General features: G+C 40.4%; 1 protein-coding gene across 3 annotated transcripts in view; it reads left to right on the top strand.

The window, feature by feature from the left end:
- Window positions 1-14,621, top strand: part of LOC139760043 (uncharacterized) — a 300,444-nt gene that overhangs the window by 192,080 nt on the left and 93,743 nt on the right. For all 3 annotated transcript variants that reach the window (XM_071682807.1, XM_071682799.1, XM_071682788.1), the window contains one exon: window positions 11,225-11,363. In XM_071682807.1, coding sequence (XP_071538908.1) covers window positions 11,225-11,363 — 139 coding nt within the window. The remainder of the gene's footprint in view (window positions 1-11,224; window positions 11,364-14,621) is intronic.

Below are 14,621 nucleotides of genomic sequence, written 5' to 3'. Positions count from 1 at the left end.
CCCTCTCATCCACAACAGACTGCATACTTGCTCCTCTCTCCAAAACTCTTGCATGTACCTCCCTAACCACCCCATCCATGAACAGGTTCAACAGCCATGAAGACATCACACACCCCTACCGCAAACTGAAATCCACTGGGAACCAATCACTTTTCCGTCTTTCTACTCTTACACATACCTTACATCCTTGGGAAAAATTATCACTGCTTCAAGCAACTTATTATTATTATTATCATTAATATTATTATTATTATTAGTATTATTATTAATATTATTATTATTATTATTATTATTATTATTATTATTATCATTATTATTATTATTTATTTATTTATTCATTTATTTATTCATAATAGATAAATAATATTTATTTATTTATTTTGCTTTGTCGCTGTCTCCTGCGTTAGCGAGGCAGCGCAAGGAAACAGACAAAAGAATGGCCCAACCCACCCACATAAACATGTATATACATACACGTCCACACACGCAAATATACGTACCTATACACCTCAACGTATACATATATACACCCACAGACATATACATATATACACATGTACATAATTCATACTATCTGCCTTTATTCATTCCCATAGCCACACCGCCACACATGAAATAACAACCCCCTCCCCCCTCATGTGCACGAGGTAGCGCTAGGAAAAGACAACAAAGGCCACATTCGTTCACAGTCCCAAGCTGTTATGTAATAATGCACCAAAACCACAGCTCCCTTTCCACATATATCCTCCTGGTCAATCTTTCCTCATCCATTCTCTCCATGTGACCAAACCATTTCAAAACACCCTCTTTTGCTCTCTCAACCACACTCTCTTTATTAACACACATCTCTCTTACCCTATTATTACTTACTCGATCAAACCACCTCATACCACATATTGTCCTCAAGCATCTCATTTCCAGCACATCCACCCTCCTCCGCACAATTCTATCCATAGCCCACGCCTCGCAACCATATAACAATCTTGGAACCATCTATTCCTACAATCATACCCATTTTTGCTTTCCGAGATAATGTTCTCGACTTCCACACATTCTTCAACGCTCCCATAATTTTCGCCTCCTCCCCACCTATGATTCACTTCCACTTCCATGGTTCCCTCCGCTGCTAAATCCACTCCCAGATATCAAAAACACTTTACTTCCTCCAGTTTTTCTCCATTGAAACTTACCTCCCAATTGACTTGTCCCTCAACCCTACTGTACCTAATAACCTTGCTCTTATTCACATTCACTCTCAGCTTTCTTCTTTCACACACTTTACCAAACTCAGTCACCAGCTTCTGCAGTTTCTCACATGAATCAGGCACCAGCGCTGTATCATCAGCGAACAACAACTGACTCGCTTCCCAAGCTCTCTCATCCATAACGGACTGCATACTTGCCCCTCTTTCCAAAACTCTTGCAGTCACCTCCCTAACAACCCCATCCATAAACAAATTAAACAACCATGGAGACATCACACACCCCTGCCGCAAACCTACATTCACTGAGAACCAATCACTTTCCTCTCTTCCTACATGTACACATGCCTTACATCCTCGATAAAAACTTTTCACTGCTTCTAACAACTTGCCTCCCACACCATTTATACTTAAATACCCTCCACAGAGCATCTCTATCAACTCTATCATATGCCTTCTACAGATCCATAGATGCTACATACAAATCCATTTGCTTTTCTAAGTATTTCTCACACACATTCTTCAAAGCAAACACCTGATCCACACATCCTCTACCACTTCTGAAACCACAGTGCTCTTCCCCAATCTGATGCTCTGTACATGCCTTCACCCTCTCAATCAATACCCTCCTATACAATTTACCAGGAATACTCAACAAACTTATACCTCTGTAATTTGAGCACTCACTTTTATCCCCTTTGCCTTTGTACAATGGCACTATGCAAGCATTCCGCCAATCCTCAGGCACCTCACCATGATACATACATACATTAAATAACCTTACCAACCAGTCAGCAATACAGTCACCCCCTTGTTTAATAGATTCCACTGCAATACCATCCAAACCCGCTGCCTTGCCGGCTTTCATCTTCAGCAAAGCTTTTACTACCTCTTCTCTGTTTACCAAATCATTTTCCCTAACCCTCTCACTTTGCACACCACCTCGACCAAAACACCCTATATCTGCCACTCTATCATCAAACACACTCAACAAACCTTCAAAATACTCACTCCATCTCCTTCTCACATCACCACTTCTTGTTATCACCTCCCCATTAGCCCCCTTCACTAAAGTTCCCATTTGTTCCCTTATTTTATGCACATTATTTACCTCCTTCCAAAACATCTTTTTATTCTCCCTAAAATTCAATGATGCTCTCTCACCCCAACTCTCATTTGCCCTCTTTTTCACCTCTTGCACCTTTCTCTTGACCTCCTGCCTCTTTCTTTTATACATCTCCCAGTCATTTGCATTATTTCCCTGCAAAAATCATCCAAATGCCTCTCTCTTCTCTTTCACTAATAATCTTACTTCCTCATCCCTCCACTCACTACCCTTTCTAATCTGTCCATTTCCCACATTTCTCATGCCACAAGCATCTTTTGCGCAAGCCATCACTGCTTCCCTAAATACATCCCTGGGGATAGGCGAGAAAGAATACTTAACCAAGATGAGAAAAAAGGAGAGATAGGTAGTATGTTTGAGGAAAGGAACCTTGATGTTTTGGCTCTGAGTGAAACGAAGCTCAAGGGTAAAGGGGAAGAGTGGTTTGGGAATGTCTTGGGAGTAAAATCAGGGGTTAGTGAGAGGACAAGAGCAAGGGAAGGAGTAGCACTACTCCTGGAACAGGAGTGGTGGGAGTATGTGATAGTGTAAGAAAATAAACTCTAGATTGATATGGGCAAAACTGAAAGTTGATGGAGAGAGATGGGTGATTATTGGTGCATATGCACCTGGGCATGAGAAGAAAGATCATGAGAGGCAAGTGTTTTGGGAGCAGCTGAATGAGTATGTTAGTAGTTTTGATGCATGAGACCGGGTTATAGTGATGGATGATTTGAATGCAAAGGTGAGTATTGTGGCAGTTGAAGGAATAATTGGTGTACATGGGGTGTTCAGTGTTGTAAATGGAAATGATGAAGAGCTTGTAGATTTATGTGCTGAAAAAGGACTGGTAATTGGGAATACCTGGTTTAAAAAGAGAGATATACATAAGTATACGTATGTAAGTAGGAGATATGGCCAGAGCGTTATTGGATTATGTGTTAATTGATAGGCGTGCGAAAGAGAGACTTTTGGATGTTAATGTGCTGAGAGGTGCAACTGGAGGGATGTCGGATCATTATCTTGTGGAGGCAAAGGTGAAGATTTGTAGAGGTTTTCGGAAAAGAAGAGAGAATGTTGGAGTGAAAAGAGTGGTGAGAGTAAGTGAGCTTGGGAAGGAGACTTGTGTGGGGAAGAACCAGGAGAAACTGAGTACAGAATGGAAAAAGGTGAGAACAAAGGATGTAAGGGGAGTGGGGGAGGAATTATTATTATTATTATTATTATTATTATTATTATTTTTTTTTTTTTTTTTTTTTTTTTTTTTTTTTTTTTTTTTTTTATACTTTGTCGCTGTCTCCCGCGTTTGCGAGGTAGCGCAAGGAAACAGACGAAAGAAATGGCCCCCCCCCCCCATACACATGTACATACACACGTCCACACACGCAAATATACATACCTACACAGCTTTCCATGGTTTACCCCAGACGCTTCACATGCCTTGCTTCAATCCACTGACAGCACGTCAACCCCTGTATACCACATGACTCCAATTCACTCTATTTCTTGCCCTCCTTTCACCCTCCTGCATGTTCAGGCCCCGATCACACAAAATCTTTTTCACTCCATCTTTCCACCTCCAATTTGGTCTCCCTCTTCTCCTCGTTCCCTCCACCTCCGACACATATATCCTCTTGGTCAATCTCTCCTCACTCATTCTCTCCATGTGCCCAAACCATTTCAAAACACCCTCTTCTGCTCTCTCAACCACGCTCTTTTTATTTCCACACATCTCTCTTACCCTTACGTTACTTACTCGCTCAAACCACCTCACACCACACATTGTCCTCAAACATCTCATTTCCAGCACATCCATCCTCCTGCGCACATCTCTATCCATAGCCCACGCCTCGCAACCATACAGCATTGTTGGTACCACTATTCCCTCAAACATACCCATTTTTGCTTTCCGAGATAATGTTCTCGACTTCCACACATTTTTCAAGGCTCCCAAAATTTTCGCCCCCTCCCCCACCCTATGATCCACTTCCGCTTCCATGGTTCCATCCGCTGACAGATCCACTCCCAGATATCTAAAACACTTCACTTCCTCCAGTTTTTCTCCATTCAAACTCACCTCCCAATTGACTTGACCCTCACCCCTACTGTACCTAATAACCTTGCTCTTATTCACATTTACTCTCAACTTTCTTCTTCCACACACTTTACCAAACTCAGTCACCAGCTTCTGCAGTTTCTCACATGAATCAGCCACCAGCGCTGTATCATCAGCGAACAACAATTGACTCACTTCCCAAGCTCTCTCATCCCCAACAGACTTCATACTTGCCCCTCTTTCCAGGACTCTTGCATTTACCTCCTTTACAACCCCATCCATAAACAAATTAAACAACCATGGAGACATCACACACCCCTGCCGCAAACCTACATTCACTGAGAACCAATCACTTTCCTCTCTTCCTACACGTACACATGCCTTACATCCTCGATAAAAACTTTTCACTGCTTCTAACAACTTGTCTCCCACACCATATATTCTTAATACCTTCCACAGAGCATCTCTATCAACTCTATCATATGCCTTCTCCAGATCCATAAATGCTACATACAAATCCCTTTGCTTTTCTAAGTATTTCTCACATACATTCTTCAAAGCAAACACCTGATCCACACATCCTCTACCACTTCTGAAACCGCACTGCTCTTCCCCAATCTGATGCTCTGTACATGCCTTCACCCTCTCAATCAATACCCTCCCATATAATTTACCAGGAATACTCAACAAACTTATACCTCTGTAATTTGAGCACTCACTCTTATCCCCTTTGCCTTTGTACAATGGCACTATGCACGCATTCCGCCAATCCTCAGGCACCTCACCATGAGTCATACATACATTAAATAACCTTACCAACCAGTCAACAATACAGTCACCCCCTTTCTTAATAAATTCCACTGCACCATCCAAACCTGCTGCCTTGCCGGCTTTCATCTTCCGCAAAGCTTTTACTACCTCTTCTCTGTTTACCAAATCATTTTCCCTAACCCTCTCACTTTGCACACCACCTCGACCAAAACACCCTATATCTGCCACTCTGTCATCAGACACATTCAACAAACCTTCAAAATACTCATTCCATCTCCTTCTCACATCACCGCTACTTGTTATCACCTCCCCATTTACGCCCTTCACTGAAGTTCCCATTTGCTCCCTTGTCTTACGCACCCTATTTACCTCCTTCCAGAACATCTTTTTATTCTCCCTAAAATTTACTGATAGTCTCTCACCCCAACTCTCATTAATATGGGTAAAATTGAAAGTTGATGGAGAGAGGTGGGTGATTATTGGTGCATATGCACCTGGGCATGAGAAGAAAGATCATGAGAGGCAAGTGTTTTGGGAGCAGCTAAATGAGTGTGTTAGCGGTTTTGATGCACGAGACCGGGTTATAGTGATGGGTGATTTGAATGCAAAGGTGAGTAATGTGGCAGTTGAGGGAATAATTGGTATGCATGGGGTGTTCAGTGTTGTAAATGGAAATGGTGAAGAGCTTGTAGATTTATGTGCTGAAAAAGGACTGATGATTGGGAATACCTGGTTTAAAAAGCGAGATATACATAAGTATACTTATGTAAGTAGGAGAGATGGCCAGAGAGCGTTATTGGATTACGTGTTAATTGACAGGCGTGCGAAAGAGAGACTTTTGGATGTTAATGTGCTGAGAGGTGCAACTGGAGGGATGTCTGATCATTATCTTGTGGAGGCTAAGGTGAAGATTAGTATGGGTTTTCAGAAAAGAGGAGTGAATGTTGGGGTGAAGAAGGTGGTGAGAGTAAGTGAGCTTGGGAAGGAGACCTGTGTGGGGAAGTACCAGGAGAGACTGTGTACAGAATGGAAAAAGGTGAGAACAATGGAAGTAAGGGGAGTCGGGGAGGAATGGGATGTATTTAGGGAATCAGTGATGGATTGCGCAAAAGATGCTTGTGGCATGAGAAGAGTGGGAGGTGGGCTGTTTAGAAAGGGTAGTGTGTGGTGGGATGAAGAAGTAAGAGTATTAGTGAAAGAGAAGAGAGAGGCATTTGGACGATTTTTGCAGGGAAAAAATGCAATTGAGTGGGAGAAGTATAAAAGAAAGAGACAGGAGGTCAAGAGAAAGGTGCAAGAGGTGATTATTATTATTATTATTATTATTATTATTATTATCATTATTATTATTATTATTATTATTATTATTATTATTATTATTATTATTATTATTATTTTGCTTTGTCGCTGTCTCCCGTGTTTGCAAGGTAGCGCAAGGAAACAGACGAAAGAAATGGCCCAACCCACCCCCATACTTATGTATATACATACACGTCCACACACCCAAATATACATACCCATACATCTCAATGTACACATATATATACACACACAGACACATACATATATACACATGCACACAGTTCACACTGTCTGCCTTTATTCATTCCCATCGCCACCTCGCCACATATGGAATAACATCCCCCTCCCCCCTCATATGTGTGAGTTAGCGCTAGGAAAAGACAGCAAAGGCCCCATTCATTCACACTCAGTCTCTAGCTGTCATGCAGTAATGCCCGAAACCACAGCTCCCTTTCCACATCCAGGCCCCACAGAACTTTCCATGGTTTACCCCAGACGTTTCACATGCCCTGATTCAATCCATTGACAGCACGTCGACCCTGGTATACCACATCGATCCAGTTCACTCTATTCCTTGCCCGCCTTTCACCCTCCTGAATGTTGAGGCCCCGATCACTCAAAATCTTTTTCACTCCATCTTTCCACCTCCAATATGGTCTCCCACTTCTCCTCATTCCCTCCACCTCCGACACATATATCCTCTTGGTCAATCTTTCCTCACTCATTCTCTCCATGTGCCCAAACCATTTCAAAACACCCTCTTCTGCTCTCTCAACCACGCTCTTTTTATTTCCACACTTCTCTTTTACCCTTATATTACTTACTTGATCAAACCACCTCACACCACATACTGTCCTCAAACATCTCATTTCCAGCACATCCACCCTCCTGCGCACAACTCTATCCATAGCCCACGCCTCGCAACCATACAACATTGTTGGAACCACTATTCCTTCAAACATACCCATTTTTGCTTTCCGAGATAATGTTCTTGACTTCCACACGTTCTTCAAGGCTCCCAGGATTTTCGCCCCCTCCCCCACCCTATGATTCACTTCCGTTTCCATGGTTCCATCCGCTGCCAGATCCACTCCTAGATATCTAAAACACTTTACTTCCTCCAGTTTTTCTCCATTCAAACTTACCTCCCAATTGACTTGACCCTCAACCCTACTGTACCTAATACCCTTGCTCTTATTCACATTTACTCTTAACTTTCTTCTTTCACACACTTTACCAAACTCAGTCACCAGCTTCTGCAGTTTCTCACATGAATCAGCCACCAGCGCTGTATCATCAGCGAACAACAACTGACTCACTTCCCAAGCTCTCTCATCCCCAACAGACTTCATACTAGCCCCTCTTTCCAAAAATCTTGCATTCACCTCCCTAACAACCCCGTCCATAAACAAATTAAACAACCATGGAGACATCACACACCCCTGCCGCAAACCTACATTCACTGAGAACCAATCACTTTCCTCTCTTCCTACACATACACATGCCTTACATCCTCGATAAAATCTTTTCACGGCTTCTACCAACTTGCCTCCCACACCATATATTCTTAATACCTTCCACAGAGCATCTCTATCAACTCTATCATATGCCTTCTCCAGATCCATAAATGCTACATACAAATCCATTTGTTTTCTTAGTATTTCTCACATACATTCTTCAAAGCAAACACCTGATCCACACATCCTCTACCACTTCTGAAACCACAGTGCTCTTCCCCAATCTGATGCTCTGTACATGCCTTCACCCTCTCAATCAATACCCTCCCTTATAATTTACCAGGAATACTCAATAAACTTATACCTCTGTAATTTGAGCACTCACCTTTGTCCCCTTTGCTTTTGTACAGTGGCACTATGCAAGCATTCCGCCAATCCTCAGGCACCTCACCATGAATCATACATACATTAGATAACCTTACCAACCAGTCAACAATACAGTCACCCCCTTTTTTAATAAATTCCACTGCAATACCATCCAAACCCGCTGCCTTGCCAGCTTTCATCTTCCACAAAACTTTTACTACCTCTTCTCTGTTTACCAAATCATTTTCCTAACCCTCTCACTTTGCACAGCACTCAACCAAAACACCCTATATCTGCCAGTCTGTCATCAAGCACATTCAACAAACCTTCAAAATACTCACTCCATCTCCTTCTCACATCACCACTACTTGTTATCACCTCCCGATTAGCCCCCTTCACTGAAGTTCCCATTTGTTCCCTTGTCTTACGCACTTTATTTACCTCCTTCCAAAATATCTTTTTATTCTCCCTAAAATTTAATGATACTCTCTCACCCCAACTCTCATTTGCCCTCTTTTTCACCTCTTGCACTTTTCTCTTGACCTCCTGCCTCTTTCTTTTATACATCTCCCAGTCATTTGCATTATTTCCCTGCAAAAATCGTCCAAATGCCTCTCTCTTCTCTTTCATGAATAATCTTACTTCTTCATCCCACCACTCACTACCCTTTCTAATCTGCCTACCTCCCACGCTTCTCATGCCACAAGCGTCTTTTGCGCAAGCCATCACTGCTTCCCTAAATACATCCCATTCCTCCCCCACTCCCCTTACCTCCTTTGTTCTCACCGTTTTCCATTCTGTACTCAGTCTCTCCTGGTACTTCCTCACACAAGTCTCCTTCCCAAGCTCACTTACTCTCACCACTCTCTTCACCCCAACATTCTTTCTTCTTTTCTGAAAACCTCTACAAATCTTCACCTTCGCCTCCACAAGATCATGATCAGACATCCCTTCAGTTGTGCCTCTCAGCACATTTTTTAACATCCAAAAGTTTCTCTTTCGCACGCCTATCAATTAACACATTATCCAATAATGCTCTCTGGCCATCTCTCCTACTTACATATGTATACTTATGTATATCTCTTTTTAAACCAGGTATTCCCAATTACCAGTCCTTTTTCAGCATATAAATCTACAAGCTCTTCATCATTTCCATTTACAACACTGAACACCCTATGTATACCAATTATTCCCTCAACTGCCACATTACTCACCTTTGCATTGAAATCACCTATCACTATAACCTGGTCTTGTGCATCAAAACCACAAACACACTCATTCAGCTGCTCCCAAAACACTTGCCTCTCATGATCTTTCTTCTCATGCCCAGGTGCATATGCACCAATAATCACCCATCTCTCTCCATCAACTTTCAGTTTTACCCATATCAATCAAAAGTTTACTTTCTTACACTCTATCGCATACTCCCACCACTCCTGTTTCAGGAGTAGTGCTACTCCTTCCCTTGCTCTTGTCCTCTCACTAACCCCCGACTTTACTCCCAAGACATTCCCAAACCACTCTTCCCCTTTACCCTTGAGCTTCGTTTCACTCAGAGCCAAAACATCCAGGTTCATTTCCTCAAACATACTACCTATCTCTCCTTTTTTCTCATCTTGGTTACATCCACACATATTTAGACACCCCAATCTGAGCCTTTGAGGAGGATGAGCACTCCCCGCATGACTCCTTCTTCTGTTTCCCCTTTTAGAAAGTTAAAATACAAGGAGGGGAGGGTTTCTATCCCCCTGCTCCCATCCCCTTTAGTCTCCTTCTATGACATGTGAGGAATGCGTGGGAAGTATTCTTTCTCCCCTATCCCCAGGGATATATATTAAAGCAAATAAACTAGATCGAATAATTTTTACATAAGAATATTTTCATAATGTTTTACAAAGAATGTTTATGCTAGAAGCAAACTCAAACTGCTGTATTGTATGATCACCAGTAAAACTGGTTGAATTAAACAAGATAGTGAGAATACGGAAACATTTCACAAGTAAGATAAATGAATCGGAGCATATGAATTACCTTGAATTACTAAAAGAACTAGAGCTTTACAAACTCAAATGTCAAAGGGAAAGATATGTGATAAAGGGAGTAAAGAATAATGTTCTGAACCTGAAAGCAACCAAGGATGTTAGAGAATCAATAAGTCAAGGGTGATTTCTGGAAACAAACCAGAGATGCATAGGACAGAGGTACTTGAAGTTAGAATGATTATTTAACGTGATACTGGGTAATCTAAGAAACTCTAATGGAGTGACTTCAGTAACCATCAAAAGATTAGACTCAGTCGTTGAAGACAAGACCAGGTGAGTCTAGAATAGGTAGATATGCCAGAGGAGAAGCTGCTGAAAAGAACAGCATTAGAAATTAGACAAGTGAGGAGATGAGGCAGTGTGCTTGAGAGAAATGTTTCAACATACACGGTCAAGTGGTGAGTGCAACATGCTAGCCCTGCTACCGTAGCAAAATCTCATCATAGTTGCTTTTAGGTACTTTACGCTTAAGATGTTCCAAACTATTCTTCCTCCTCACCCATGAGTTTTGTTTCAGTCAAAGCCAGAACATCTTGGATCCTCTCCTCAAACATGTTGCCTACCTCTTCTAGCTTAATTTGGCAACATCCACACATATTCAGACACCTCAGCCTGAGCCATTGAGAAGGGTGAGCACTCCACACTTAGCCCCTGTTTCAGCTTTTAGAAACTGAAATACAAGAATGGGGATGGGTCCAGCACCCTGCTTTTGCCTCTCTTAGTGGCCTTCTATGACACACAGGGAATAAGGGCCTAGAATTCTTTCTCCCATATCCTTAGGGATGTTTCATATTTTTTGTTTTAAGGATGTTTTCCAGAAATAGTGTCACTAAAAGGTTATTGTCTTTTATTGTGAAGGAGTTCCCTGTAATATTGATTTTTATTTTGAATGACCAGTTTATAATTCTTTTTCTTTTTTTCAGTCCTTCTCACGACGTGATCGCTTGGAAGCACACACAACTGTTCATGGAAATGAAGCAGAGAAGCCTTTTAGATGTACTTGGTGCTTGAGACAATTTTGTAGTAATTCTGCCTTAAACACCCACATCAAGTTTCACACTGGTTAGTGAAATTTGATATTTTACTTAAGTTGCATTATATACAAGTTAACTCTTAGATCTAATCCACAGGTTTTTTTCCCCTTCCCTGAACACTTGACATTTTTGTACCTTTACAGATGTTATTTCTATCTCTAGAGAGTCAGAGATGAACAGCATAAAATGAAATCTGTCCTTGTAATATCCATGAAGGCGCAACTGCTTTGCTGCCATCAGATATAAGTGGAGCAGAGGTGAGACAGGACGTAGAGATTTGATTGTGGAAAGTACACAAACCTCGATAATTTCAGTTTAACACATATTGGGAAATGGAATTTAGTGGCCAGGAACCAGGGCTTTGTAGTGAAAGGTTCTGTGAAATTTACAATGGAGTAGAGACATGGGTACCTCAATCCTCAAATACAAAGTGAGTGGTGAGATGGAGGAAGGAATGGGCCTGAAGATGCAGGAGGGTGAAAGGTGTGCAAGGAACGATGTGGTATACCGGGGTCGACGTGCTGTCAATGGTTTGAACCAGGGCATGTGAAGCATCTGGGGTAAACCATGGAAAGTTTTGTGAGGCCTGGATGTGGAAAGGGAGCTGTGGTTTTGGTGCATTATACATGACAGCTAGAGACTGAGTGTGAATGAATGTGGCCTTTGTTGTCTTTTCCTAGCACTACCTTACACACATGTGGGGGTAGGGGGGTTGTCATTTCATGTGTGGTGGGGTGGCGACAGGAATGAATAAGGGCAGACAGTATGAATTACATACATGTGTATGTATGTATACATCTGTGTGTGTATATATATGTATACGTCTGTGTGTGTATATATATGTATACGTCTGTGTGTGTATATATATGTATACGTTGAGATGTATAGGTATGTATATATGTGTGTGTGGATGTGTATGTATTACATGTGTGTGTGGGTGGGTTAGGCCATTCTTTCGTCTGTTTCCTTGCATTACCTCGCTAACGCGGGAGATAGCGACAAAGTATAATAAAATGAATAAATATCAAAAAGCAAAGGATCTTTGAGATATGCAATGGTACTCCAGTCAGCCAGCACTTGCTAGGTATAAGAGAGCATGGTACAAGTATAGCAGGATAAGAAAAGAGGAAAGAAGAAACTTTGAAATAAATATTTTGGACAAGGCAGTTGAAAAATCCAAAACTTTTCCGTAAATTCATCAGGAGTCATTTGTCATTTGAGGAGGAGCTAATCAGGCTAAGGGATTTAGAGCAAAAAAATTTAAAAGATGATGTGAAGATATGAGGACCTGAAAAGCAAGTTATGAGGTGTTTTCACAGTGAAAGACAATATAGCTCCAACACCAGTGAGCTGGAACGGGAAGGAGGTTTTTGGAAATCATTGAGATAACTAGAAAAGATATTAACAATAGTAAAAGGACATGTCCATTTAAGAAGGGTCATGGTTCTGATCATATTTCACAATATGTGCTAAAGATGTATGCAGATACACTAGATAAACTGCTTAGATTATTGTTCAAGAAGTCATTGGAGACATGCAAAGTGCCAAGGGAATGGAAATGGGCAAACATTTTATCCATATACAGTAGGGTCATGACATTTAATTATTTCTAAATAACAAGGGCATGGCATGTAAATTATTTGTAATTCTTCATTATTACACAAGCTGTTGTGGTATAATATGAGGCCAACTGACCACCCAGAGAGTCATTTCTCTGCTAGCATTCAAAGAATAAGGACATGTCGTTTGCCACACATATTATTACACTTTTACCCTTTCAAATCAGTCACCACTATGCATCAGCATCCTGCAAGTACTCTTACTACAAGTGAGCCTTTTCAAGATGCTAAGTGAACTTGAGCATGGGTTTAGCACTTCAGCAGTTGCTTGCCATTATGGCTATAATGAGAGTCGCATCCAGCCATAAAGAAGAATAGCAAATCTATCAGGAAGTCCTTTTTCTTCAGCCATATATTTCGGAGACAGCATTGCATCTCGTGATGCTAACATATGTGAAGTGGAGCATTATGAGATAGTTGACGTGATTATTTCAAGTACAGAAGCATTTCATTATATTATATGACAGTTTTAAAAGAAAAAGCTATTGGTCTAAAGAAACTCCTGAACTGTTACCTGCAAACTTATTATTTTTTGTAGGGTAATAGATTTGTTTCAAAACTTCAGTATACAGACTATTTTTCATGTTGAATACATATTCTGTTTTGGGGTCATTAAGACTTGTAATTATGTGATTGCATTTTACAAAGATTGTGTCATTATTTGCTTCATATATATTGGGCGTCTGTCAGTTAGGGGAAGCATTATTAGATATAGAAGTGTTTCATTATGTTACAATTGTAAAAGAAAAAAATGGGGTAAAAAATCCTCCAAACTATCTATTGCCTACAATTGTTGGTTTTTTTGTAGGGTATTAGATTTTCTTGAAAACCTTATTATAAGGACTATTTTTCATGCTTGTTATGAATCTGGGGTTGAAATATTGGTTAGGAGTCATTACGACCTGTAATTAAATGATTACCTTTATAGAAAGATTTATTATTCGCCTTGTACTTACTTGGTATGTGTTGACTGAGGGAAGCATTATGAGATATTTTCTGTGATGATTTCAAGTATAGAAGCATTTCATTTCATTATATCACAGTTTTAAAAGAAAAAATGTTTCCTTTCTTGAAATTGTGTAGAACTATTATTTGCAATATTTGGTATTTTTTGTTGGATAATAGGTTTGCTTGAAAAACCTCACTATAAGGACTAGTTTTCATGCTCAGTACGAATCTAGGGTTGAAAGTATTTTGGGGGTCATTAAGACCTGTAATTATGATATTACCTTTTACAAAGATTGTACAGGTTGAGTATCCCTTATCTGAAATGCCTGGGACGAGAGGTGTTTTAGATTTTGGATTTATATGAAATAGATTTTGGAATAATTCCATGTACATAATGAGACACAGTAAACCCCATAAGCCATTTTTTGATACAGTATGCAATATACAGTTTACACACTTTCTTTTAACTCCCGTATCACTTGATACCATTATGAATTGTAAAGATTGCAAAATTATTAAATGAATAGTCACAATTCTTTGTATACCAAGACCAAAACAAACTGAGTATACTTTACATTACCAAAAACAAGGGTGATATGAAATATGCATGGTGTGGCATTTGAGATGTTTTTTAATTTATTTTCATTTTAAGATTTTTATTTATTAATGTGTTATTATTTGCCTGGTCCATTAAATCCAAGATCTATTACATTGGTGTC

Source organism: Panulirus ornatus, chromosome 3, assembly GCF_036320965.1.
Source record: "Panulirus ornatus isolate Po-2019 chromosome 3, ASM3632096v1, whole genome shotgun sequence".
NCBI lineage: Eukaryota > Metazoa > Arthropoda > Malacostraca > Decapoda > Palinuridae > Panulirus > Panulirus ornatus.
Note: the sequence above shows the minus strand (reverse complement) of the source record. Positions and strands in the feature narration are given on the sequence as shown.